This window comes from Paramormyrops kingsleyae, chromosome 23 (assembly GCF_048594095.1).
Source record: "Paramormyrops kingsleyae isolate MSU_618 chromosome 23, PKINGS_0.4, whole genome shotgun sequence".
NCBI lineage: Eukaryota > Metazoa > Chordata > Actinopteri > Osteoglossiformes > Mormyridae > Paramormyrops > Paramormyrops kingsleyae.
Window position 1 is genome coordinate 13,440,923 of NC_132819.1, and position 26,801 is coordinate 13,467,723.

A 26,801-nucleotide genomic window follows, 5' to 3' on the forward strand; every position below is an offset into this window, starting at 1 on the left:
TACACACGCTGTTGCCTTATATACATTTTTTTTTGCATGGTTAACCCCTTTTACGCTAAATTGCGTATACACATTTTTGTGCAACCACAAATAAATGTATAATTGTTAAAATACTTTGTATTTGTGCCACGCAACGACACATTCTCGTGACTAGCCGCTGAATGAAGGCTAACCATTCAGGCGGAGCAGCGGACACCCCGCCGAATCGCCCACACCGACACCGGACTGGCGGTCCATCACGTGACCGGCTGCGCGCGAGCGGGACGGTCTGAGTGACTTTGGGTCGTGGGGACTATGGCTATACCTTGACGTGTTGGCAACGACGTGTTTTATCCTTTTCGCGGCCGCTGCCGAACGGACGAAGCGAAAGCGGCCAGGAGCGTCGCGATAAGAAGGCGAGAATATGGCCGGCGACATGTTAAGCGCGGTAAGGCTACGCTGTCTCTCTCTCAGACACTTCAGGGTCTCCTGTCTCAGCAGCTGAAAGCGGTTTGCGTAACGTGTCACATCAATTGAATGACAGTGTTCGCCAGCTCTCTAGATAGTTAGTTGGTGAGCTTTAACGCCCTGAACGTACACGGTAGTAGCATTAAAATCGTATCGTATGTCCTTGAAGCTGTTGAAAGCCCCTAACACGGCTTTAAACGCCTGTTGTAGAAGCCAATAATGAAGATCTGGTAAACTAAAGTGACAGATTAACAGGTTAACCGTGAACTACGTGTGATCTAAAACTCGTATACTTAGTTTCACAGACCTGCAATTACAGTTGAAGTTATTCAAATAAGAAAAAAAAAAACTACGGGAATACATCAATAATCAATTTCAGTATTATAACGGGTGATTTCAACAGCCTCGCGTTGTTTATTTGTAGATCTTTTTCTCGAAAGCGAACATTTTTGTAAACATTTCAGGACAGATTTTGAATTCGTTGCACGAGTCACTGCAGAATAATGGTAGCCCCCCCAATATGACCAGATATTCTTGTTACTATGAAAATACACATAAAGCTGTAGGATGGTATTTATCCGCATGTTAACTTAAATGTTGGAAGACCATTGAGGAACCCTGGTAGAATCATAATAAGATAATGGTTTTAACCCATAAACTGCAGTGATTTCTCAGATACATCTCAGTAATAACAGTTGTGCTGGCGAATCTTTTGTTTTGCCTGATTGACTTGGAGTTTTTACTCTTTTAGTTTATTTGTGCTCCCTAACCTCCCTGCGCTCCCTTTGGACACTTATTACAGGGAAATACGTTCCTTAATGAGTATCACTCAATACATTTATTTGAATGTTTCCGCAATGTGCCACTCATTCTAAAAATGATCTCAGAAAGGATAATTTACATTTCCCACTGTTGCATAACTTTAAATTTCCCCTGGGGATAGGTCCCTGACACAGTGGCCTAGTCTCTAAATCATCTTGTCTGTAACATGTTGTTCTCTGATATAACTAATGAAAACAACAAACTTGACTGGATTATCTCCCCTGGCCTTGGCACTGAGAAAACATTCGTTTAATTCCTCTGCCACAGGGAGGGGTAGGATTGTGAGTTTTTAAATTATTTTTGAAAATAACTTAATGTTCTTCAGATCAGATCCACTATGTGTGGATAAGATATGCCCTCCAAGACCTGGTTTCCTTGGAGGCTCTAATCTTTGTTCCCCTGTGACTGCCCATTATATTCCACTCACTCTCTGTCGTGCTGTTTCAGCTGCGTCTGTGCCGCCATCACCAGACCCTGTTGCGCGGAGCCACACTGTCTGGGTCCCACGTGGTCCTGCGCAGGCCCTTCAGTTCACACAGGTAAGTGGCAGAACAAACACTGTCTGTCAGGTGAGGCACCCAACTAAGCAGCATGTTTATCTACTAGATGCACTGGTGCAAAATGAACACCTTAATGAAAATCTTTTCATACACTGGTCTTTAACTTAACATAGATTAGCATTTTGAGAGAATCTATGTTTTCAGTTAATGTAACCAGCTATTTCAAAAATGTATGCATAAGGAAAGTAAATATGCCCTTTAACCTGTTGTTAACCGTTCAGAGAGTATGAAAAAGAGAACTGAATGCTTCTGTGAAATCCCTTTGATCGCTGAGTAACCTAAACAGAGTTATGTAAATGTCAATGAAAGTCCAGTTAAAACCTGATATACACAGTGAATGTATTCTTATGGCGTTTGTGTACAGACCTAAAATCGCCAAGTTTACAAATACCACACACTGCAGAATTCTAGTGAGAAATGCTGACGGGTTACTGGTGGAATTGTTGCAGAGATTTAGCAGTATTAGCTGATTGGGTCCGAAGCGAGATGCTACTCTGGTCCAGTTCGTACTGTACAAATGAAGAGGGCAGTCTCTGTGCAGGATGGTGATTTACATGGCTGGCTCAGCACCGGGGTTTCACTCTGCAGACGGGGAAAAGACCGAGGGCTGTTGAAGAAGATGCTGCTCGGCCTGTTGTTTGGCACCCCCATTGTGGCTGGAGTCCAGTACGGCATGTCGGATCCTCGGGAACGGCGGAAGTTGAGGATCTTGGTAGAGGGGATTGGCCGATTCTGTAGGTGGGTTTTGGGCCCTGCATTTTTTCCTGCAAATTCACATGAATTTTAAAACATAGTGAATAAAGTATGTAAAATAAAGACAGATGGAGTATGGTTGCAGAAGTTAGAATAAATGTAAATAATTATTTCAAAATAATTTTGCACATGTTCACCAGCTGCGGAGCTGAATGCCCTGACGTTCAGTACACTTACCAGTGCGTACAGTGGGGGAGTACTTGTGTTCTGGGCATACAGCAACTCTGGATATAACGTACTTTGGATATAATGGACTGTTTTTCCAGGTCCCTTGAAGTCCGTTATAACGGCATTTTACTGTACCTGTTTTTCCCCCACTTCAAGCAGTGACCATTGCAAACACCTATTTCACATGTGTCACTGGTGTAGGTTATGTTGGTCAGCTTTCTGAGTCTAAAAATTCACATCTCACACTGAACTGTTGGTGGACAGGTCCCTATTTGTCGGAATCCAGATTTCAGTTGATTATTGGTGGACGGCCAATGTAATGCTCCACAGCTTGGATGAGGTAAGGCTCATTTACGGTTTTTGATGTCTTAGTTTGTTAGTCAAAAAATAAATAAATAAATCATTTCCTAGCTGTGCTCTTTTTGAAGGACCTGTCCTCCCTTGCCAGAGCAGCCCAGCTTTTAAGGATGGCATGTCGGCCTGCCACCAGAGGGCAGCAGAGAGCATGGTCAGTGGTGCCGTGCAGAATGGGGGCTTGTACATTAAGTTGGGCCAGGGCCTCTGCTCCTTCAATCATCTGCTACCCCCAGAGTACATTCGCACCCTGCAAGTGCTGGAGGACAAGGCGCTCAGCCGGAAGTACAAGGAGGTGAGATCCATTACAGTAGGTCCTTGATGGATGTTGGCTGGTCCATGCAGGACCAGGAAGTATGAAATGCGCTTAGTTAGGGCCATATCCAGATTCATGTTTATTTAGCATGCACTTTTGTCCAAAGTGAAGTGTGGAAAGCTTTTGGTCAGAGAGCAAGTTCAGCGAGCCAGGGTTGTGCACAATTCAGGATTGAATATAGAACGGCTCTGAAATTCTATGGGGGTGGGACACCATGCATAAATTCTGAATTTTGCACAAACCTGGAGAAGTTAAGGGCCTTGTTGAATGGCCCAGCAATCATAAGATCATTTTGCTTGCCATGGGATTCAAACCAACATCCTTCCAAGCACTAGCATAGCACCATAACCCGCTGAGCTACACACCAGTTAACATGTCCTTGTTTCTCATTTGCTTTCTGTCCCACAGGTAGATGCACTCTTTCTGGAAGATTTCAGTACTACGCCAGATAAGATGTTCAAAACATTTGATTATGAACCAGTAGCAGCTGCAAGCTTAGCTCAGGTGCACAAGGCAGAGTTGCATGATGGGACTCCTGTGGCCGTTAAGGTGTGTAATCACGTCTATGGACCAAGACTTTTTTTGAAAATATATATAAATCGAGAACTATGACACAGAAAGATGTCTGGATCTTTTTCCTAGGTGCAGTATATAGACCTGAGAGATCGATTTGATGGGGATATTCGGACTTTGGAGATTCTTCTGGATGTCATAAAATTAATGCATCCCAGCTTTGGATTCCGATGGGTCCTACAGGTATATGTGTGAGACGTTGTCCTCTCAAATAGAGCTGGGCGATACGGCCAAAAATGTTATTACGATAAAAAACAATTAATATTAGTCATTATCGATCACTTTCGCGATAAATGTCAGGTGATTATTTCTCTCCAGTTTATAGGCTGATTTGTACTCCTGTGCTGAAATTGCAGAGACCAGATGGTTAATCATAGTTTTGCAGTTTTATTTAGTCAGAACATAAACAACACTTGCCAAACAGTAGTGATAGCAAAAATGACGCTTCCGGAACAATTTGCTATATTTTCTGACCCCACTAGATGGAGCTCTCTGTTCAAAAAAAGGGCTCAAAGCAGAAAGGAGACCAAAAGCGCCATGGGCTCAAACAGTATTTCACATTTCACAAGTCCAAGATAGAAAATAAGCAGGTTGTTTTAGTCATCGATGAAAAACACTGCTGCTGGCATTCTTCTTATCTTTTCTTAATTCTCTGAGGACTATTACTTTCGGGATTTCTCATGGACTGATTTTTACTGTGGATTTTCCTTTGGGATTTCGCTGGATTACCCTTATTGAATAGGTTGCTTTGGACTTACTTGCTCTTCTGGTGAGTTGCTCGGTTGATTTGACGGTTTTGTCTGTTGTCTGCCTACCTGCTCTATTGCTTTTTGTTATTTGTTCAATAAACCCCCCATTTTCACGGCTGTGTTTGTGCTTGTGCTCCACTGCCGGTCCTGACAAGTACTGAGAAATGTGTGAAAGTGAGGTCATTTTGTGATGCAGAACGCGTCGTCAGCAGCATGTTGCGTCTTAAATTATGTTGAACTTATATCAAGCAATTGGCATATCGATATCGAGGACAATTATATCATGGTAATTAGCATTATCCTTTTATCGCCCAGCCCTACTCTCACGTAGTAGTAGTAGTATTAGTAGGAGAGTTATATTGTGATCTCAGCCATCTACATTAAAGCACACAGTGAGATGTAATAACGTCCTCCATACAGCACACTCAGGCAGATCAACAATGAGGATAAAGGAGTGGAGAATAAATACCTGTACATATGCCTCAAAATATACATATACCTAAAAATAAAGTATCTAAAAAAGACTTTTAGGAGGGGGGCACATCAGAGAGACTGTGACAATTGTAAACATAAAACACTGAAATACGGAGATCATCTACAAAACGCACCATATTCATGATCGGAGTAGCCACTGCCTCCTGTCGCACTGCTATGTAAGCTCTCATATTCAAAGGACCTTCTGTTCATTTATGGCACGTCGCCTTGTAGCCACCACCCGTCTGAATAGGACTAACATTAACACAGAAGACGGTGACAGAGATGCCACTTAGACCTCAGTGTGCTTGTGTTTCAGGACCTGAAGGGGACACTGGCGCAGGAGCTGGACTTTGAGAATGAGGCTCGGAACTCTGAACGCTGTGCAGAAGATCTCAAGCAATTCAGATTTGTCGTAGTTCCCAAGGTTTTCTGGAATCAGTCCAGCAAGGTGTGCAAACATAATCCAAACAGCACAGTGATATGAGGGCCATTTTAAATGGAAACGACTCACTATATCACTACAATTGGTTCCAGCAGCTCCTTAGTGAGGGACAGACTAATCAAACCAGTTTACTTGGCCTTACAGAGGGTGCTCACAGCAGAATATTGTGAGGGCTGCAAGATAAACAACATAGAAGGAATCCGACAGCAAGGGCTTGACTTACGAGATGTAAGTACAGACATTGAGTTTATATTGCTTCTCTAATTGGAGGTTCCAAGATATTGATGATTCGGAGCAGATGACTGAACGTGAAAGTGGGGGCGGCCCTTGATTCTTTCTGCTTGCTACTCAGGTTGCCGACAAGCTGATCCGGACGTTCGCAGAGCAGATCTTTTACACTGGGTTCATCCACGCCGACCCTCATCCTGGCAACGGTAAATGTGTGACGCTCACTGTCTACCTTTACAGGCTGGCCATGCCCAAACCACGCCCCTGATTGGTTATGCTGTTGGTGGGGCTGCCTCATCACAGAATGGGAGGCGAGGTTTTAAAATGCAGCAATTTATTCGAAGGTTAGGATTGGTGTTGACGGGGGAGCCTTTTGGGTCAGAGCCTGCAAACCAGGGTTGGGGCCATTCCGGGATGCATTGATCAATTCCAGTCCAAATCAGGAAAGTTGGAACTTAAATCTCCCTGAAATTCAAATTCAACTCCAATTCTGTTCCCTGTAGTTTTTTTCCCAATCCCAGCTCCAGTTCCATTTCCTGATTTGGACTGGAATTGATCAATGCATTCCGGAATGGCCCCAACCCTGCTGCAATCAGCAGTCTCATGCCTGTCCCTAACAGGTTCTGATCCATTTAGTTACATAAAACACAAGTGGAGAGAGAATCGCCTTCTATACTGACCGACTGCAAGAACGAGACAGAAAGGGTAATGCGCGATGAGATGCTTGACGCTGAGATGCTTGACGCTGAGATGCTGCGCTGAAGTTTCCACAGCTAAAGTTCTCGTACAGCGTACAACACTGTCTGGGTGGTCATTAAACAGGTCAGTCGTTAAGCGAGGAAGTATACTTCGCGATAATATATACTATTAGTATACTGAGTAGTATACTAATTTGATAAACTAGATTTGGTTTAAGGACCATATTCATGTACGTTTATTTTACTGGTCTAGGTAGGTAGAAGCTTAGTTAGAACCTGTGTTGGGAAAGAGTTATTACAGATATTGCTCAATAATAAGCGTTATCGTTGTGAGGGTTCCTTCAGGTTCTCCAGTTTCCCCCCACAATCTAAAAACCTGCTAAGGTGAAGTGGAGTTGCCAAATCCTCCATAGGTGTGAATGTGTGTGTGCCCATATGATGGGTCAGCGACCTGTCCTGGGTTATTGCCTTCCTTGTGCCCATAGCTTCTGGAATAGGGTCCAGACCCCTGTGCCCCCCTGCATAGGAGAAAGCGGGTATAGAAAATGGATGGAGGTTGTTTTCACTAGAAGTTAAAAAATAGCTATTTCCCACATTTCCAGTGCTGGTGAGAAAAGGACCAGATAATAAAGCAGATCTGGTTCTTTTGGATCATGGGCTTTATCAGCTACTCAGCAAAAGGTAAGAGACTAATGGAGCCTGCACACTAAGAGCATGACCCCTCAGTGAGTACTATCGCATGCACATGGGATCTTCCACGAGGTGTGGAAACAATGCATTACTGAACGGATGCCATTTGTGTGTCTACTACGGCCCCAACAGCGACAGAGTGGCCTTGTGTAAGCTGTGGCGTGCCATCATCCTGCGGGACGAGGATGCCATGAGGAAACACTCCAATGACCTTGGGGTCAAAGGTGAGCACATAAATGTACCTCTATCTCGGTGTCCTTGGGGACCAGCAGGCAGTCCATGTTTTTGCTCTATCTGATACAAGGTGGGCAGTAATTAAAGGTTTACACGTCATACACAAGGATTAATTCGTCTTTTTCTAAACATTAAACATGGTAAAAGCGTAAACCTAATTCCATACGTACCTGCTTGTCGGCCAGACTACCTCCTGTTCTCCGAGATGCTGCTGCAGCGGCCCATCAACATGCGTGAGCTGGGTTTGGGCAACATCCTGACCCGCGAGGAGACGTCCTACATGCGAGACATGGCCACGCACCACTTCGAGAACATCATGAGGGTGCTGAAGTCGCTGCCGCGGCCCATGCTCCTGGTGTTCCGCAACGTCAACACCGTGCGCAGCATTAACATCACGCTGGGGGCGCCCGTCGATCGCTACTCTGTCATGGCCAAGAGGTCAGCATCTGTTGTTTCGCCCCCCTACTAGTCTGGAGGCTCTGGGTAGCTGTGGGTCTTTTGCGGTTTGGCTCCTCCTCCTAATCTTAGAAAAACTCCAGACTTACATTATTTCCCAGCCATGCATGGGTGACCCTACATGGTTATGTCACACTCAGTCATTAGTGTGAGGGTTCAAACGGCCATTTAACATTATATGTCTGGCAGTCTGTGACCACCCAGTAATAAAACATGTTCTGACATGAGGCTGTTTGACTGTTCAGCGGCATGAGCAGCCCCATGCCTCAGGGTGTCTGGACCCTGTCTAATTTGCCTGCTCTTTTCCGCTACCTGGTCCTAGTGCTGTGAGAGGCTGGGGCCGCATCCAGGCAGAGGAGGCCGGGCGACTACCCAGGATCAGGGTGCTTCACTGGCTGTGGGCGGCCTGGGAGGGCCTCAAGTTTGAGTGCGCTCTCAGGTACCAGACACCTCCCTCTGCCTCCGTTTGACATGTAACGTCCTGTTACCTTACTTACATAGACTTTAAAATAACACTTCTATCTGCAGGTCAGAGATGGCAAAGATGAGTCTGACCCGCTCATTACTGCGACTTCTCTCCTACTTCGGCCTGGTGACGCTGGATGACAAAATCCATCAGTACCTCCAGTAATTAGTTTTTTTTTTTTTACCTTGACACACAACACAGTGTATGTACCCACTGAACTGAAGCTTAGAGCTGATTGGATGGCTGTCTTTATGGACCAATGAAGTACAGTTTTGAAGAAACAAAGTTAAATTGTTCAAAGTACGGTGGCTCTGTTGGGTGATGCCCTTTCAGGTGGGATACTCTGATCAACATAGGTTATAGATAAAGTAGGAGATAGGTAATGTAAGGGTTATGTGTGGGGTGCCCCCTGCCCCCGATCGAACAGCTGGACGGAACTGGGCATGACAAATCACAGACCTTAGGACATAGGACCTTCTGTATAGAGCACAGATGGTTTCAGGAAACTTTAAAAGACTGATTACTTAAAATATTCAAAGCCAAACTTTTTTATAAAAAAAAAAAAAAACCTGACGGTGCAACACAGCTTGCTGGACTAAAACAGAAATCATGAAAATGTCCATATCTAAGAACTGAATTATGTATCCCAGCCAAATCAGACTTTTTACTTTGTCCTTCAGCATTTTTATGGCTTTTATTGTTTATCTTAACTGAATAAATCAGTCTCAGAATCATAGATTAATGCAGTTTTACTATTCCTGAAACAAGCTGTCTTAAGTTATATTACACCAGTATTAAACGTATATCATTTCTGTTAATGTGAATGTGGCAATGAGCCAACATTTAGGTAGGTAATGCACAGAAACCACACAAATAGACAACTGAATATGCAAGAAAAGGGTTAATTTTCCCCATGACCCCTCTGACCCCTCTTTTCCACACCTCACACACCTGATTTTTCTGTGAATTTACAGACACCCAGATTTGTGCATTACAGTGACACTTTCTCAGTACACTGTACATTGTGTATACAAATGTGATATGATGTGCAGCTGCAATAAACTTGGTGATTTTTACTAATAGGTCTTTTGGTTCAGCTTTATATAAATAATTCGTGACCTTTACCCTGGTATCGTAATACATAGGTAAGTGAACCATGACAGGGAGAGGAGTGCTGACTGCTTATCTGTCACCCCACTGATGCCGGGGTCAAAGTGCAGGAATTGCTTCTAGACAACTCTGGTTTGTTTTTTTATTTTTTTTCTTCTTTTGCTTACAAAATATGGTTCTTTATGAAAAATGATACATCTGTATTCCTCAAACACATACTACAAAAAACACTGAAAACAAGAACATCAGTCTAAGAAAACTTTTTACCCCTTGTAAAACAATCAAAACCAGTAAACCATACAGGATCATTTTGATGAGAAAATAATTTTAAAAGTGAGCTGTCACTCTGTCAATTTCCAGAAGATCATCCAAAATCTGAAATAACGAGGAGAAAAAAAAATGTGATTCCAAATTTCAGTTGTTTTCCTGGCACAACAGTGCAATTGCTAGTCTCTACATGCCATTTGGAAAAAACATGTACACTAGCAGAGATTTACTTAAACTGGACATCTTCCTTCAGTTTGGCCTTAAAGTCATCTGGGCTCATGGAAGTTTTACTTAAGATGTTCCATGGGCAGAACAAAAAATGATTGGTTCAGAGAGATAACCAATCAGTGTTGAGGTGGATTCAGATATGATTCGTTGATCCTGCGTCCTCTAGTTGCTTAAATCCACCTCCTCTACAATCTGATTGCTTATCTCTCGGAAACAATCAATTTCTCATTCTGCCTTCAGAACATTTTTATGTAAGTGAAAGTCCCACAACCATCTTCTGTGGGGTGATTTGTAAGCTCTCATGCATTAACAGTCCACTGAAACGCACACAAAACCAGCTACCTAACCCTCATCTTTTCTAGGCATGATCAGAGCTCTACTCACAATATCTGAGGTGGTCCCGATCTTCTTGGCCAGCTCACTGCGCTCCATGGTGCTGAGGTACAGGTACTTGGTGAGGAGCTCCCCGTCCAAGATGTTACGCACTGGGTTCTGCAACGTGCGCCGGTCGGTGTGAAGCATCCTGCAAAACGCAGAGGTTATTAAATCAGCCTGCATGACTTAATAAAACTCCTCATGGCTCTGAGTGAACGGGGCTCACTCAGTACACACACCTGAATGCTTTGGGGTTGAGTCCCGCGTGGTGGGGCAGCATGGTGGTTAGTGCGTTCTGGAGCATGAGCAGTCGACGGTATGTCTTCTCCTGCATGGGCAAAAGGAGCCCAATGCCTCCATCCAGCGTTGCTGTGCAGAGTAAAAGGAAACCTGTAGTTCTGGCCACATTACAGCCCTTATGTGGTGGGGCATCCTGGCACATGCCCAGTCACGTTTGGCCTACTCTACACTCAGTGCCACGGACTGAGCGTTTGAACCAGCCCTCACTGAGCAATGACCTACCCTCTACAGAGAACGTAATGTTAGGGTGACCATTTCACTTTGCAAAAAAAGAGGACGCCGTGGATAGGTCGCAAAGAGGTGTCAACACAATGCAAATAAGCACATAGAAAATATTCTGACTATAAAGCATATCTCAACATGAAAAGTGAAATCCTGGAGGTTTCAGGCATTTTAGGTCACAAAAAAGAGAAGGAAAAAAATGGACTTATGGTCACCCTAGTTAATGGATTTGCATAAAATGGTGCATAAAATTAAATGTATGCTTCCCCAAATTAACCCATCACAAGATTGGTTAATTACCAGGGTCAGTTAGTCCCATTGGTGGATGCCAGGGATGCCAAATTGCCCGTGACACATACATCCGTAAAAGTAGCTTGTCGTGCCCCTAAAAGTACTTGGACACGTGCAATGATGCCACCTAGGACACCAACCATGTTAATTGCCATCTATCAGTGGAATACATGTAGCCGATCTGCCCTGGGCTGATGCATTGGTAGGAATTTTCAAATTCCCAGTGGATTTTCACCAGCGATCCTGTCCTCAGGCCCAGGACACTCAATTCCCTGTTCCTTGTGAGAGAGAGACGGCTGGGAGTTCACGGCGTACCAAACCAGGTGATGTGCTTGTTGTCCCAGGTGAGGGTCTTCTTGCTGCCGGCCTCCATGGCCCCCCGACACGGCATCCTCCAGAAGGTGTTGACGTGGGCGCCTACGTTGAAGTCGGCACGACGCAGCAGCCGCATCCCCCCAAAGCTCTCCTTGGCTGCACGAAACAAACGCGAATCCATTCGGACATGTGCTCGTTTTTTGGCTACTGCTGTCCACACGATGATTTAAGAGCCACATACCTTCTGGTAGATACATGTAGACCAGCAAATTCTTATCTCGGTCTGACACTGGAATGTACAGAAAAACAAGCTGCCATTAAAGAACCGAACACGCCGCACTCGTGTCCCAGTGTCACAGCAGATCTGCCCAAAAACGTACCCAAAAATCCAAGTTGGTTGTTGTCCACCATGAATTCGGTGCTGTACACCTCCAGCGGTTTGGCGTCCTAGAATCACACAGCCAAAAGTCGGCAAAAGTCGTCAATGGGCAACCAACATGATGGCATGGTAAGGCCTAGTACGACCCAAACCCCGTTCTCGAGAGTCACAGAACTTGACCATTTTAACTCAATTCTGACCAGGTTCTTCACAGAAGCAATTATGTGGACAACAGCTAATCTGTAGATCAAGGACTTATTTTCTGGGTCTGGGTCCATTCTAGGGAGGGAGAGAGAGAGAGAGGGAGAGGGAGAGCGTGAGAGAGCTTTGAGGTACCCTGCTGACGAGCGACAGCGTCTTGCTCTCCTCCTGGTAGCGGAGCAACGAGATGCTCTTCATGACATCAGCCGCCAGGATAAAGTTCTTGATGCTGTACATCTGGTGGATGTAGAGCTGGGTGTCGATGAAGGCCATGCCGGTCAGGTCATTGTCCTTCAGGCTCCACAGGAATATCTATGGCATTATGAAGAGTGGAGCTCACATTTCAGGAAACATATCATTTTGGAGAACTTCGAGAGGTTTGCAGTCCAGGGATGTTTTCCCTCTGCTAAGAACTGATGTATATTTAATATGAAATGAACATTACAAATTAATGGAGGCAGGGTTACGGTGAATCTGTATGGTTTTCCTCTGTGTCTTGGAGTCGTATGTTTAATGAAAAAAAATGTCCCCACCTTCTGGCCAATAGCTGAGACGAGGTAGCCACTGCAGTGACACAAGGCAGTGACAGGGCCCTTCTGCTCCTTCTCGTAGAGGATCTTGAATTTGTTCTTGGTGAGTGGCTGCCCTGGCTCAGGTACCACTTCAATTACATCCAAGATCAGGATCTAGAAGCAAAAGGGAGATAATACAAGTTAAAGCCAGAATCCATATTATAGGACAGGTCCTGGCCGCCGTGGCTCCCGCACGGTGTGGGGGCCGCTCACCCTGCCTCGACATGTGACCTCCTCTCCCTGCATCAGACAGGTCCCGGCAGCTATGTATCCCTTGAGGCCTGACACGGTCTCCTGGCTCTTCAGTGCCACCGTCTTCATGCAGGTCACGTGCTCCCACTCCTCCAGATCGATTCTGCCAAGGACACCATGCATGCACACTTCCATTTCAATGCTTCCGTGTGCAGAAGCTATTTAAACTGTCCGATCCTATCTGTTTATCTGCATTACTCCTTTTGGGGTGTCTTACACATCCGGAATATGACTATTGTAAATATTCCAGTACCACATGGTTCATATGATCATTAGACTGCAGAACAGCTTTGGCACCTTGATAAACAGCACAGATGGGGCCTGCAGATGCACTGCTCCACGCCTACCTTGTATTGGGGATCGCCTCCCAGCTGACAGGAGAAATAAGCTGGATCGAGAACTTCTCCTGCTGAGGGTTGATGTACCGCTCGTCTGAGGGCATAAACAAGGACAGGCGGCCCCATTAATGAGGAGACTACCTGGGGCGCAGTGATATGGACAACCCAAAATGCATGACAGACAACTCCCACTGCCCCCTATCACTGCTACCTGCAAGACACACGGCAAACATAAGGCTGCAGATGGCCAGCGAGGATCTCACCTCTCTCTATGGACTCGTACTCTTTCTCCTCCCCGGTCATTCTGGGAATACGTGTGCAGGGCTCTTTCACGCTCAGACATACTGCATACACCTGACGGAAGGAAAAAGCATCGAGCTGTCTTTAGAAACGCTTATCGGAGCGCTTTTAGAAATCCATCACGGATGGACAGAAGCTTCTGAGCGTGTAATGAAATGAGCCTCTCACCTTGGACTCCACGTGGTACGTGACATAGTGGGCGGTGCACCTGAGGGGGATTTTCCTGACGGGCCACGGGGCGTCGTATGATAGGTAAGTCGGCAACACGCTGATCCTGAGCTCACCCTGTGCAAGGGAAACCAGACACTAGTTTCACACTACTAACACACACACATACGTGATTTTTAACTCCATGTTTGAGTCCAAATTAGTTCATTCCTTGTCATAAAGCTAAGTATGTTAGTAGGGATCGGCCGATCCACATTTTTTCAATTCCGATCCGATTCCGATACAGGAGCTCTTTTTACTTAATATTTCAATATAATAAAGATAATATATATTTACACATCTTATTAATATTTTGAAACTATTAAATACAAATGAAAATCTTTAATTAGGCTATGACACCTTTGCTGACAAGAAAAAGCAAAAATACCAGTTATAAGCCAACCAGATAAAGCAGACTCATCCTGGTCCATACCTGCTTGTTAAAATAGAGGAATCCTTTGGGACAGTTGATGTTGTGAAAGGGGGAGAAGGATTCAATGGGGCCATCGATGGTCATGGGGTGAAGCCTCATCGCTCCACGGGAGGTCACCATCATCCAGTGAGGAGAAGGTCCGCAGATGAACACCTGTAGGTCAGACGGGCCATTACACCAGGTAGTAGTGTTCACAGCAGTGGATTTAGCTCTGAATATGAGCGTTAGAGCGACAGACGGAAAGGAACACCTCACCCCTGAGTAACCAGATATGTCTTCAAAATACCGGAAGCGAGCCACCCGGCCTCTGGGCCCCAAGCCCTCCTCCCCAGGGCCGCCCTCAATCTTTTTGTCCTTCTTCGACAGCTTCATTTTCTTCTCACGGAAGTTGATGTTATGAGGCATCTGAGGACAAGATAAATGAATACGTGTTCCCGACCAAAATGTGTAAATATGTGGCAAATGGCTCCTGAAGGATTAATCTCTGACCTTTTTAAACCGCACTTTTAAGTTGCTCTGTGACTGCTGTTGGTCATATGGAAAGGCTTCATAGATTAAGAGCTCCTGGTCAACGTGGACCTGACAGGGACAAAAACAAGGAAAACAAAATTTTTGACCCTTAAATATAATTTAAAACCATCTCTAAAAGTCTATAAAACCTGTCAATCAAGCAATAAATTCACAAGTCAACTCAAAAACTGACCAAGAGGTAAGGTCGCGAATGGTTGTGGCCCAATCCCACCAAGGCCACCTCTTTGACCAATGGGATCTCTCCTTGTCGTGTCACTTCCTCTTTTTTCCCCTCTCCCTGTGCAGCAGACTGCCCAGAGGAACTGTCCACCAGCACACGCTGGCCGACTGGGAAGTTCTTCACCAGGAAGATGAGGCGCCATTCCGGAAGCTGGTAAATCTGGTCCCAAAAAGCAACATGAGCATTATTTTATGCAAAAAGAATCGACAGAAGCTGTGGTGCTGCCCTTGTAGAGATAAGTGGGACTCGGGCTGTGAATGGAGCACATGGACATGGCCTCACCTCCATAACGCCGTTTTCCCGCACCACCATGCACCAGTGGGTGGGCTCGGCCTTGTGGGCTGCCCCTTCCAGCCCGGGACAGGCCATCCCCATGTTGCCAGTCGGCTCCTCCTGAGTCGGACTGAACAGGGGACTCGAGTCTCCGTAGAGCATCTCCTCCTCGTCATCCACCGTGTTACTGCAGGCCACATGCAGGGACGCACACAGGAGGATACATCTCACACAATTGGAATCCATTCCTGATGTCATATTGCGAGAACTAAGACTATCCAATAGGAATTAGCAAACAAACTCACCTACGCATATTAACAATTCACTCTCAGTAAACTGAACTTTAACCACAATGCTTCACATCGTCCTTAGAAGTACATCTATCATACTACATCATGGACACAAGAAGACCCCCAGTTTAGGCGGGGTCTGGGGTCCCTGCTGGCGGCCTTACCTGATGTCATGTATGATGGTCTGTGTCTCAGACTGGCTCCTGGAGGCTGTCTCCTCCCTGGTGAGGTTGCACACCTTGCTCTCGGTGGTGAACATGCCACTGATGTCCCGGTACGCGCACAGCGTTATCACCCGCGATTGCTGTCCGGGAAGCATGGACACAGACGCATTTTTATACACTGCTACTCCGTTTGGGCATAGTACAGTCACTATGAATGCTGCATCTCAAAGTGATTCAGATCTGCTATGTTAGAAGACAACTTCAATGTGGAAAATGGGGGGTTTTCTCTTCTGACAGTGAAAGATAAATGACAGAGGTGAATAGGATGATCCCACTCCTTAAGAGTCCCAGTAGGACAGGGCTATTCAACTCAGGCCCTCGATTCCAAATCCAGGCCTTGTTTTCAGTTCTCCCAGGTAGTTAGTTTAATAATTACTGATTCTGATTGGTCAGAGGCTTCACACCTGGCTCACAGGTGAAGGAAGGCTGGAAAACCAGCAGTGCTCGGCCCTTGAGGACCGTGAGTTGAATAGCCCTGCAGTAGGAGCTACCTTCCTACCCATGATCTTGATTAAATGGTCTCCATGTTTGTAGCGTGTCAAAGGACACCATTAGTCCACATCACGGCTAGGGGAAGGAGCTCTTTTGAAGACAAAGGCATGGCGAGCGTGGCCACTCACGGTGTGCAGCTGGGGCTTCTGCAGAGCCAGCCGGTGCGTCTTGCCCATGTAGGAGTCGTTCTTGAGCACGAACATGGTCACTACCCCCTCGGCCGTCATGATGACCACGTAGGGGTCGGCGACCGCACACTGCACAATGGGCGAGCCCAGATCCACGGGGACGAAGTGCAATTGCGTCACTTGAGAAGATATGGGACAGAGAGGACCATGAGCTTATTATCATCGCATGCGGGGTAGAGCTGGAGGGGGGGAGAAGGGTGGCTACCTCCTTCCAGGAGCCGGAGGCCCATAGGTGACACCTGGATGATGTACTTATTGTCACCGATGTTGCCAGCAAACACAGTGGGGCCCTGAGTTGCAAACCCACTGGTGTCGAGCTCCATGATCTCCTGTCCTGTCTGCAGGATCTGCACAGAACGCAAGATACGGGAGAAATGAGATCCAGAAATCCCAACGTTATGGAAGCCAATTCTGAGATTTCTATGGAAGAGAGAGTGGAACAAAACAAAACCAGGCAATAATCATGTTTAATAATAGTAATGAAAAGAATCTAGAGTCGCCAGTAACCAAAATCCTAGAGAGCTCCCACAAACCCTATATCTACAGGTATGGGAGGCGAGTACCATGGTGGAGTCTTCTCTGCTGAGGATCAGGAAGCCATGCTTCCTGTTGTCATCAGTGGGCTCAGGTGGGGGCTCCATGGAGGGTTCACCCTCCTCCTCAGGTGGTACCTATTAGGGACAGCTTGCATGTTGGATCTGTTCAGTACTTTAGCGGAAGTTATCCGGGAAAGCCGGCCACACCCAATCCCAAACCCAACACTCATAATCCTACCTCACACAAGTGTCCAATCTCACAGTGTGCACAATGGTCACAGAAGCATTGCTGTGATATTGTACTGCTCCATGTGGCAGTGTATGGCTAAGTCGGTTAGGATGCTGTGCCTGTGATTGGAAGGTTGCTAGTTCGACTCCCAGGGTAGACAGACTGGTTCTATCATCAGTGCCCTAGAGCAAGGCCTTTAACCTCCAATTGCCCCTTGGACTGGCTGACCCGCTTTCACAAAATGCTCATCACTGGACAATAGCGTTTGTTAAATGTGTAAAAAGTACATTAAATCTTTTTGATATCAGGCACATCAGAGCATAGACATCTTGTAAGACCTCTGTCATATCTAACAAGCCAAGAAATCAGGGAATGTGAACAAGAATCAACAGTCATTTAGGCACTTCCTGCCTGGAAGTTATGCCATCACACTGAACAGGGAGGGGTGGCAGTGTGGGATCTCACCTCCGCATCCTTCTTCTCAGAGGAGATGACCGTCCACATGTCATGGCAGCCCGGAAGCTCGAAGGTGGTGACCACTTGTGGTCGGATGCTCCTCTGGAACAAAGCCACGGTCACAGGGGGGTAAAAGCCCAGGGTTTTTTAAAGCAGCAGCCTCACACCCCGCCCCCCCCACACAGCAACGCTCCCTCACTTGGGTACCCCCACCACCTACACCCCCTGTGCCGCGAGTGTTTCCAGGCTACTCCATGAATCTCTGAGGCAGCCCTGGTAAACCCCGAAATCACTGTCGCAGCACTGCGGGGCCTGTGGCAGACTGGCCTCACTGTCACAGGACTGGAACAGTGCAGCGCTGCGGCCATCGGGCGTTTGGGCACATACACACACACACACACACACACACACACATAGGGCTGGGTACCAAACTTCTGTACTTTTGCGGTAATGACCACAATGCTTCAATCATATCGAGGATCAGAAAAATGTATTCTTTCGTACCAAAATTCTGATACCCAAACAGTAAATCTCAGCGTCTGTGAGCTAATACAGTGGTACCTCAGTTCTTGAACTTATTAGAACTCGAATTTATTAAAAGTAGAACCAACCAGTTCGGGGGAAAAATTACCTAGTACTCGATCTGAATCTCAGAAGTCAAACCGTGAACGCCGACCTTGTACGCGCGGGGGGAAATGAGTCACGCGGCACGTCTCTCAGCAGAAACAAAGGGTAACGCTTCAGTCTCAGCCTCGCATTCGCTGTGATAGCATCATGTTTACACTATAGCTGAATACATATATTTAGACAGTAAAAATACATTTAGACAATGATAGACAAAGATTTCTTACTAATTATTTTAATATTAATAATAAACCATTAATACATTTAATATAATAATATTGTCATGCCGAGTGGGGACAGACCGGAGACAAAGGCGCAGACGTCAGGGTATCGGGGAATACGGGGTTTAATTACAGGTAAGGCAGGCAAAACGCAGACGGACAATACAATGACCGAAATGGGGAAACAAACTGAAGCACGGACGACATACAGAGGACTAATGACAACAACCAGAAACAGCTGATCACACGGGGATTCCACACGGGGTTAACGAGGGGGTGTGGCACACGGAAGGAGCGGACGATCGGGGCAGGACATATTTTTAATTTTTTTTTTAAACTTTACACATTGTTTGGATACATTTATTTTCTTACTTTACAAATTACTGTTTTGATAAATGTCCTTAGATGTGTTTAGTACAGTATATGCTGTTCTTGTTTAATCCGGTTCATTTTGCATTTAAATGCTAAAAAAAACAAAAAACAAACATATTTAGGTGTAATATTTTGGGGCCGGGAACCAATTAATTGGTTTCCCATTATTTCTTACGGGGAAAATTCGATCAGAACTCGAACTTTTTAGTATTTGATCTGGAGTTCTTAACGGATTAAGTTCGAGCTCTGAGGTACCACTGTAAGCACGCAGCATCCTTGTGTAACTACCCAAAGTCGCTGGTGATTGGCTGTCTAATGTAACTTTATGACGTGGCTCGTGAAAAGGCTGGAGGTTGTCGTTTGCCTGATAAATCAAAAAATGTGGCTCCACAGGGTTCCAGACTGGAACCATTTAGTCGCATTCTGCAATCATTTTTGGATACAATGCAACTAAATTTTATAACCATGTCTACATATCAAACAAAAGATCAGTACTGTAGTGTTTAATGTATTCTTGTGTGTGAAATAGACTTTAAAAAGCATCGTTCAGGAACTGGTATCAAATCAAGGTATCATTCTGGAAATGGTACTGAAAAATTTTGAACGATGCCCAGCCCAACATACACACATGCAAATGCACACCACAGCACGCTGCAAAGACACCGCATGCTGTTAAAATAACGTGGAAATCCAGAGAGATTTCAAAGAGATTAGTGAAAGGCGCTATATAAAAACTGAATTGGATTTCCTCTGTTGATGGTATTGCACAAAACAATAATATAAATATCGCCTGGTCTGGCAGAAAACAATCCCTATTGCTCTAAGAAGAATGACAGGACATTACAAGCGCTTCTGGGCAGGTCAGACTCGGACACGTTTTACCTGGAGCACGGAGAGAGCGCCATTCTTTCCATAACCTGAGCAAACTACAACCTCGAGGTCTGGCTCTGGGTTACTCTGGAACTGAGGAGAAACAGAACAACCACATTGCATACATCACACCTCCTGAAGGGCTTTTAACAAAGCATTATGTAATAACACCACCTTATGGTAAAACTCCACAAAATGTAACAAATTTTCACTTCATTATGTAACAGTGCCTGCATTTTGTAATAATCTGCTGCATTTTGTTGCAGACAGCTTAGAAACAATGTTATACATTTCCCTGCTTTTCGTCACCATTTATTAAATTTTTCGGTGGTTATCACTAAATAGATTGTATTTTTTGTGATTAAAATGCAATAATATGCTGCATTACGTAATAAATGACCAAAATGGATGTCTTCATTCACATAATGCGGGGGTATTACATAATGCGTTGTTACAGGGATACCAGTCCCTGTAACGCAGTAGTAACGACAGACGATAATTATCATGTACCTCCTCCGACAGGAAGGCTGGTTCCCCCATGGAGGCGCTGGCACAGGGGCCGATGTTCAGAATGCTGTCACACACCTGTACACCAGCGTGAAAGAGAAGCGTCTTACCGCCACGTTCAGCCTACGCGCCCGCACTGGACGGGAGACCAGCTTGTGAAATGGAGGAAGGGGAGGCGCAGGTGTAATACCTCAAAGGTGTAGGTGGCCAGCTGGGTGCCCGATTGGGCCTCGCTACCGTACACCTCGATCTCGTCCACTTCGTCCAGAAGCGGGGCCTTCCCACCTGCAGCACAAGCGGATGAAATTAAATACTCTGATAACTGCACTAATAGAATGCCTCTTGCGCAATCAGTTTTCTTGGTCGGAACTACCTGCATAATATAATATAATACTATAATATAATTTATTTAGCAGCCAGTGTCCCTGGAGCAACTGGGATTAAGGGCCTTGCACAAGGACCCAATGATGACATCCCTCTCCCAGGCATGGGATTTGAACCAATGACCTTTCAATCAAGAGTCCTGACATGCAGAGCCACACATTGTTCCTAAGGGTGATGAGCAGGACCATTACTCTACTGACCTGTCCAGTTGGCCGTAGAATCCACTCTCTTCTTTTTGTTGGGTGGTTCTTCCTGATGTTTGAAAGGAAATAATTAAGATCACAGAGGAGCCAATTCCTATTACTGTATTGGCCCAAATATAAGATGGTGTTTTTTTCCAAAAAACTTTAAATAACAAGCATGGCCTTTCTGACTCATCAGGGCACCGTAGCAGGAAGATACCATATGACAATTTTAAGGGGGAGCCAGACAGGCTACCAACATACATGTGTGTGCGTGTGTCACCATGACGTCACACCCGTACCTGCTTCTCCTTCTCCCTGCTCTCCTCCATCGGCGTCTCCTGCAGTTTTTCCGTGTATTTCAAGACCAGGGAGTTTCCCAGACGGGACCCGAGGAAGAGGTATCCCGGCTCCATCGTCATCATCTGCGGGCAAGGAGCAGGTCATGTGACGAGTCCCTTCCAATCACTTTAGGTGCTGGGGCAGACTCAGACTCCCAGCCTTCTGCACGGCCAATCACAGCCCAAGACAGGCAGACGTGACACCAATCGACTGACTTATCAGCAACTCACACAGGTGGTCAACACGCTGGCAGCAGCCTTGTCGAAGTGAAACGCTCGCACGCTCCTCATCCCGTCTGTGATTAGCGTGAGTACATATCTGTACGGAGAGACGGGGGCGTTTAACACGGGAACAGATGCTACAGGGACACGGAGGCAGCGAATCCTTACATTTCACCCCCTTTCAAGGAAATAACCATCTTATCAGAGGCAATGAACGCTGCTTGGGAACAGTCCAGAGTGATCTTCACTTCCTCCTGCACACCTGCAAGACGACAGACGATGTCTTGGAAAGAGGGACCATCACGGCATGCGACGAAACATGAAACAAAAGTACAACGGATGAGATGAAAAGACATTCCAGCGTAGCTACCCGATTGTCACGAAACGCTATAAAAACAGCAATAAGGTCAAAAGCTAATCAAAAATGTCGACTCAACTGCCACGTTTTACCGGCTGGCCGAACAGGTTAGGAACCCGCACACCTGAAGTTTTCCAGAGTTTCACTTAATTTATATCGAATCACAATTAAACAGCAATGTTTTTGCTTCTGGGTTCTCCCAAATGCAGGCGTTCCCCCGGTTACGACGGTCTGTGTTACGATATTTCGACTTTACGATGGGTAAATGTTTTTCCACTTTCAGTACATTATTCAATAAATTACAAGAACTATTCAACACTTTGTTATAAAATAGGCTTTGTATTAATGAGTTTGCCCAACTGCATGCTAATGTAAGTTTTCTAAGCGTGTTTAAGGTAGGCTAGGCTAGTCTATGATGTTTGTTAAGTTAGGTGTACTGTATTAAAATGCATTTTCTCCTTACAATATTTTTGCCTTATGACAGGTTTACCAGAATATTACCCCATTGCAACCTGGGGAGAGGCTGTAACCTAAACGAAGGTAAAAAGTGTCTGGGTCTCCGGCGGCGGGGGGGAGGGGGGCACTCACGTAGGGGGAATGCAGTCGTCCCGTTGGTCTGACTATTGAGCGATACACCGTAGGGCGGCACGCTCTGGTTCAGGTACAGCAGGGAGTTCACAGCAAACACAACAACGCCACCTAGTGACGGAAGAACAGCCCACATAAACACCACCGGCATGTTACTGGAGAAGCGGTATTATCCACGAGCCACAGCCCGGGTGCCTCAGACTCACCGATGGGCTTGGGCACCGCCATAACCTGCGTGCAATCGAAGGGCAGATTGGACAGGGACCAGATCACCGGATGCACCTTCTGCATTATGTTGAGGGAGATGGCTACAATGCAGCAGGTGTCCTGGCGGACGGCGACGCGCCTGTGGGTACACAAGAGCGTGATTCACCTCCAGGCTCAAAGGTCAACAATACGGGTACAGCGACAGGGCCACCCCGACCCCCCCCCCCCCCACCCTAAAACCAAAACCTGAGCTGCCCTGCTCAGGAGATCAGTGTAAACTGGAGCTCACCCCGGCCAGGTCTGGTTGGGCTCATACAAGATAAGCAACGTGGGCTCATAGTATCCGTGAAGAAACTTCATGTCAATGATGTTGAGGAGCTTCTCGTCCAGCTCTCGCACATCAATAATGTAGCTGGGCAGAAAGCTCGATTTTTGCCTGAAATAAATGGTGGGAACACATCCTGAATGCAGTTATCAAAAGAAAAGTGAAAGAAACATGATTTGCCGAAACCTGGACAGGATTTAGCGAATGAGCCTAGACAACCAGTAATGTTACAATAGGGTTACATGCAAAAAAAGGGTTTGAGACCAGTCAGCGGTGACCCCCGATAACCACAGCCCTCACAATCTCTGCTACTTCGGTCTGACGGGTCAAACATTTTTTTTTTACAAATCTTACAGTGGACTATACCAGAAAAGCTGGCAATTCATAAAGGGCATGGATGCTGCTCTCCATAAAAGCTTCCATCTATCTATCCATCCATTTTCTGTAACTGCTTGTCTTATTCAGAGTCGCGGGGGTCCGGAGCCAATTCTGGAGGCTACGGCACAAGGCGGTGAACAAACCCAGGATGGAGCGCCAACCCATCGCAGTGCACACTCACACATGCACACCTATGGGCAATTTTGGCAACCCCAATTAGCCTCAGCATGTTTTTGGACTGTGGGGGGAAACCGGAGTACCTGGAGAAAACCCCACGATGACACGGGGAGAACATGCAAACTCCACACACATGGAATCACGGTGGAAACTCAAACCCAGGTCCCAGAGGTATGAGGCGACAGTGCTAACCACTGCACCACCGTTCCGCCTCCTTAAAAGCTTATTTGCAAAATGTGTTTTCCGATTAGATGCCGTCAATCATCACCGTCAAAAGCAACAAAAGCAGCAACAACGATGCACAAAAGTGTAGCCACTCAACACAGTTAGAGTTTGGGTAAATATGGCTGTTCACTGGCAACTCACCCTTCTCCCACTATACCCTCCTGCTCGTCCGTCAAGGTGTCCTTCCTGAAAGGCAGAACCACCAGCTGGGTTCCGTAGACCAGCATGACAGCACAGCGGTTCTCTGGATCCACACGGACGATGGGAATGTGCACGTTCTGCACAAAGCCATCCTGCATACAGGCGTGCAGAGACCAGGTGTGGAACAGAAGTTCAATATCCCTTCCGCGTCTCTTATGTGAAAAACCTCTAGCATACGTGATATTTGCGTCTTTAAATGGCTACCTAGTAACATCTCTCTGACATTTTGTGTTCAAATACATACCGGTATATACTGACGACAACACCACAGTAAAGAGAAAAATCTTTGTAGGCTACGATTTATTACAGCTTAACAAGGCAATCACACACTCACCCTCAGCTCTGGTTCCTCAAAAAAGTGCAGGGACAGAGTTTTCAGGTCGTGTGTTCCTGGATCATACTCCACTACTGACAGCTGGAATAAATATTTAATTGTAAATTTTCTGACTATGGAAAAAGAAAAAAGGCTTTGAAGTGTATTAATGAGACTGAAAGACATTTCCAAGTAACCCTAATGTTGTGCCATACGTCAGAAACAGCTACTGAGGGGTGCGTTGTGAAGCATGTGGGGTCGCTTTGCTGATTTTTTACCTTGGCATCTTTGAAGCTCAACAGAAGAGCATCTCTGTTGGTCCCTACGAGCTGAACACTGGCCATGGACATGACGTTGCCGAAGAGGGAGAAGGAAGCTACCTGCTCCAGCTTCTCCTTGCGACTCTTGACATCTAGGAAAAATTCCAGGGCATACTGGTGAATTATTAAGACTGCAGCTGAATATTCACAGTAACCAACATACCCATCAGGGCCGGAGTGGGACTGAGTTTCAGCTCAGGAATATCATACCTTAGACAGGCCTCCTGGCTGGGGACGGTACGATATTCCGTTTGAGACGCACAGTTAGACAGTCACTGAGTAAGCTATAGTATTAACTGCATGGTCACCAGCCCACAAACACGGTGCCCCCCCCAGGGAATTCCCACGATTAGCCATTCCAGCACTGATATCAACCTGTCTTCCACAGACCCTGGACAGGATGCCAGTTCATCACAGGGCACACACTCACAGTCATACGAGAGGCAATTTAGAGACACCAATTCACCTAAAAGCAGGTTTTTGGACTATGACAGGAAACCAGAGTACCTGGAGGAATTCTGCAAGACACAGGGAGACCAATCAAACTCCATATACCCAGAGCATGGGTTGGGATTGGAACTCCTGGCTGGAAGTATAAAGCCACGTTGCAACTATGCCGCCATAACCAAAATTATGGAAAATGGAATATTTGCTCATACCTGATGACTTCTCCATCTTTGCAGAGCTCTACAATAAAACAAGGAAAAATTGTAAGAATTTCATCCCATGTGTACATTTCATTAACACGGTACAAACAACACACACATAAGAGTAACACAATATTGTACGGAAGATGCGTGTCACCCCCCAGAGGGTGTGAAATACGAGAGACCTCGTACCTCCACATCATGAATGATTCTGTAGACGTAGAGCTGTGAAGTGCCGGCCACAACAAGGTTTTTTTCTTCGCCGGATATGAAATTGCAGTACACGGCGAACTCAACTGCGGTCGGACAGTGGACTTGCCGGTAAACAGCGTACATCTTGCTAGCACCCGGTCAGGCACGCCTTCACACCTGATGAATGAATGAAGACCAAGAGATGGAAAAATGTTTTCGATTCTCTTACACCTAGACACACAAAAGGACTAGAACATCACAAATTAGTCATCCCTGAAACAGATAAGCATCGTTTATATTCATGCTCACAAATGGCATAACAACTTGCTTGGAGGGTAAAACATGCGAGGAATGTGAATTGCAGCTAATGTCTGTTTATGCCGTTAAATGCTTTATTATACAACGAATCCGCACAAAGATAAGAAGTTATACGAGCTACGCAATATGCTACAGAAGACGACCAGTGATGGACCGTTCTTCAGTCCACCAGTCTACACAGATTATCACCGGACTGTCAAAATGGATTATGGGGTCATTTCGGCGTCCAGAAACCGGCATTTTTAGTGAAATAGCATCTACAACGTGGGAGATTTAAAAGCAAATATAATGAAGCTAGCTAAGCTGTGGAAGATGTCAGCAGCGGTAACATTATACTGGTCAGCGTGTATCCGACTTAAATTCAAAATAAAATTATATACACACCGATTGCTCACTTTCCTTAATTTGGACTTCCTCCTTTAATAAAAACACTTATTGAATCTCTTAGTTCATGTTCCCTCATTTAAATTTTATCCAAGATCCACGGCGCTTTCTACTTTTCACCGGCCCATTCACAGCAGTTCCCGGCATGCACCGCGCTGGTGGGAGAACAAATATCTGCCGGAGTGAAAACAAGAGCTGTGATTGGGGTTCCCAAAGAGAACCAGTTCTTGTTTATGCAGTTTCATTAGAGGGAGTGGCGGGTATACATAGAATTTGGCTTCATTCACCCCCTGCATTTAGATTTTAAAGTTGTGCCCTGCAATATCAAACACTCTCCCAGGTCCTGGTTTAGAGAGCACATTTAATTTGAACAGCTTAAAAAACGCTATTTTTTTTTTTAGCGTACTATTAATTTGTTACAGACGGGCTTAAAGAAAAAGGGAAGATATAATGAGAGGTTGTGTTATTTTCATATATTGATTCATTTGACTTATTCAATGAATTCCACATTGTCCCATATTTGTATTTGGTTGTAGAGAATTTAGCTCTGACTGTATATCCACAAAAGAGAGCACATTTCAATTTTGTGCTAAACGTTGAGTCTATTCCAGACTGCTAGTGTATCATGGGGCACACGCACACATAAAATGGGCAATTTAGCAACACCAGTTCACCCCACTGTATATTCTACTACTATTGGAGGAATCAGACAACATGAAGTAACCTTTGCAATCATGGGGAGAACAGACAAACCACACTCAGAAGCGGGATTGGAACCCTGGA

General features: G+C 45.7%; 2 protein-coding genes across 5 annotated transcripts; one reads left to right on the forward strand and one right to left on the reverse strand.

Moving 5' to 3' along the window:
- Positions 1-187: 187 nt before the first annotated feature.
- Positions 188-9,513, forward strand: adck5 (aarF domain containing kinase 5). 4 transcript variants are annotated; one of them, XM_072705796.1, is made up of 16 exons: positions 188-427; positions 1,717-1,808; positions 2,418-2,567; positions 3,015-3,090; positions 3,199-3,399; positions 3,829-3,969; positions 4,063-4,176; positions 4,736-4,762; positions 5,536-5,667; positions 5,806-5,889; positions 6,014-6,095; positions 7,190-7,268; positions 7,410-7,501; positions 7,697-7,949; positions 8,290-8,406; positions 8,496-9,513. In XM_072705796.1, exons 1-16 carry the CDS (start codon positions 404-406, stop codon positions 8,596-8,598), a joined length of 1,767 nt encoding a protein of 588 aa, XP_072561897.1. In that variant the 5' UTR covers positions 188-403; the 3' UTR covers positions 8,599-9,513. The 4 variants fall into 4 exon arrangements, with proteins under 4 accessions (XP_072561897.1, XP_072561898.1, XP_023667547.1 ...); XM_072705797.1 differs by lacking the exon at positions 4,736-4,762 and having other exon boundaries at positions 190-427; XM_023811779.2 differs by lacking the exons at positions 188-427; positions 1,717-1,808 and having other exon boundaries at positions 2,524-2,567; positions 3,204-3,399.
- A 158-nt stretch (positions 9,514-9,671) lies between these two features.
- On the reverse strand, positions 9,672-26,201 carry cpsf1 (cleavage and polyadenylation specific factor 1). Its single transcript, XM_023811774.2, has 38 exons — positions 26,019-26,201; positions 25,317-25,493; positions 25,137-25,164; positions 24,436-24,569; positions 24,179-24,259; positions 23,785-23,936; positions 22,828-22,974; positions 22,538-22,677; positions 22,332-22,442; positions 21,554-21,647; positions 21,395-21,482; positions 21,125-21,247; positions 20,841-20,892; positions 20,447-20,541; positions 20,260-20,334; positions 19,762-19,842; positions 17,672-17,764; positions 17,005-17,112; positions 16,647-16,788; positions 16,382-16,560; positions 15,702-15,841; positions 15,257-15,434; positions 14,927-15,133; positions 14,713-14,802; positions 14,479-14,628; positions 14,224-14,376; positions 13,752-13,868; positions 13,547-13,637; positions 13,293-13,377; positions 12,907-13,048; positions 12,655-12,807; positions 12,257-12,433; positions 11,922-11,988; positions 11,783-11,830; positions 11,542-11,697; positions 10,653-10,782; positions 10,423-10,561; positions 9,672-9,918 (listed from the first exon to the last, which is right to left on the reverse strand). The coding sequence occupies exons 2-38, from the start codon at positions 25,458-25,460 to the stop codon at positions 9,871-9,873; spliced, it is 4,338 nt and encodes a 1,445-aa protein (XP_023667542.2). The 5' UTR covers positions 25,461-25,493; positions 26,019-26,201; the 3' UTR covers positions 9,672-9,870.
- Between the last annotated feature and the right edge of the window lie 600 nt (positions 26,202-26,801).

What these genes read in the sequence shown, in the direction of transcription:
- adck5 (XM_072705796.1), top strand. Translation starts at nt 404, where the DNA reads ATGGCCGGCGACATGTTAAGCGCG. An exon ending in AAGGGCTTGACTTACGAGAT is followed by an intron (nt 5,890 to 6,013) that starts GTAAGTACAGAC and finishes CTTGCTACTCAG; the next exon opens with GTTGCCGACAAGCTGATCCG. An exon ending in CAATGACCTTGGGGTCAAAG is followed by an intron (nt 7,502 to 7,696) that starts GTGAGCACATAA and finishes CTTGTCGGCCAG; the next exon opens with ACTACCTCCTGTTCTCCGAG.
- cpsf1 (XM_023811774.2), bottom strand. Translation starts at nt 25,460, where the DNA reads ATGTACGCTGTTTACCGGCAAGTCCACTGTCCGACCGCAGTTGAGTTC. An exon ending in CCAGCGTGTTGACCACCTGT is followed by an intron (nt 21,248 to 21,394) that starts GTGAGTTGCTGA and finishes CCTTGCCCGCAG; the next exon opens with ATGATGACGATGGAGCCGGG. An exon ending in TTCTACGGCCAACTGGACAG is followed by an intron (nt 20,542 to 20,840) that starts GTCAGTAGAGTA and finishes CTTGTGCTGCAG; the next exon opens with GTGGGAAGGCCCCGCTTCTG.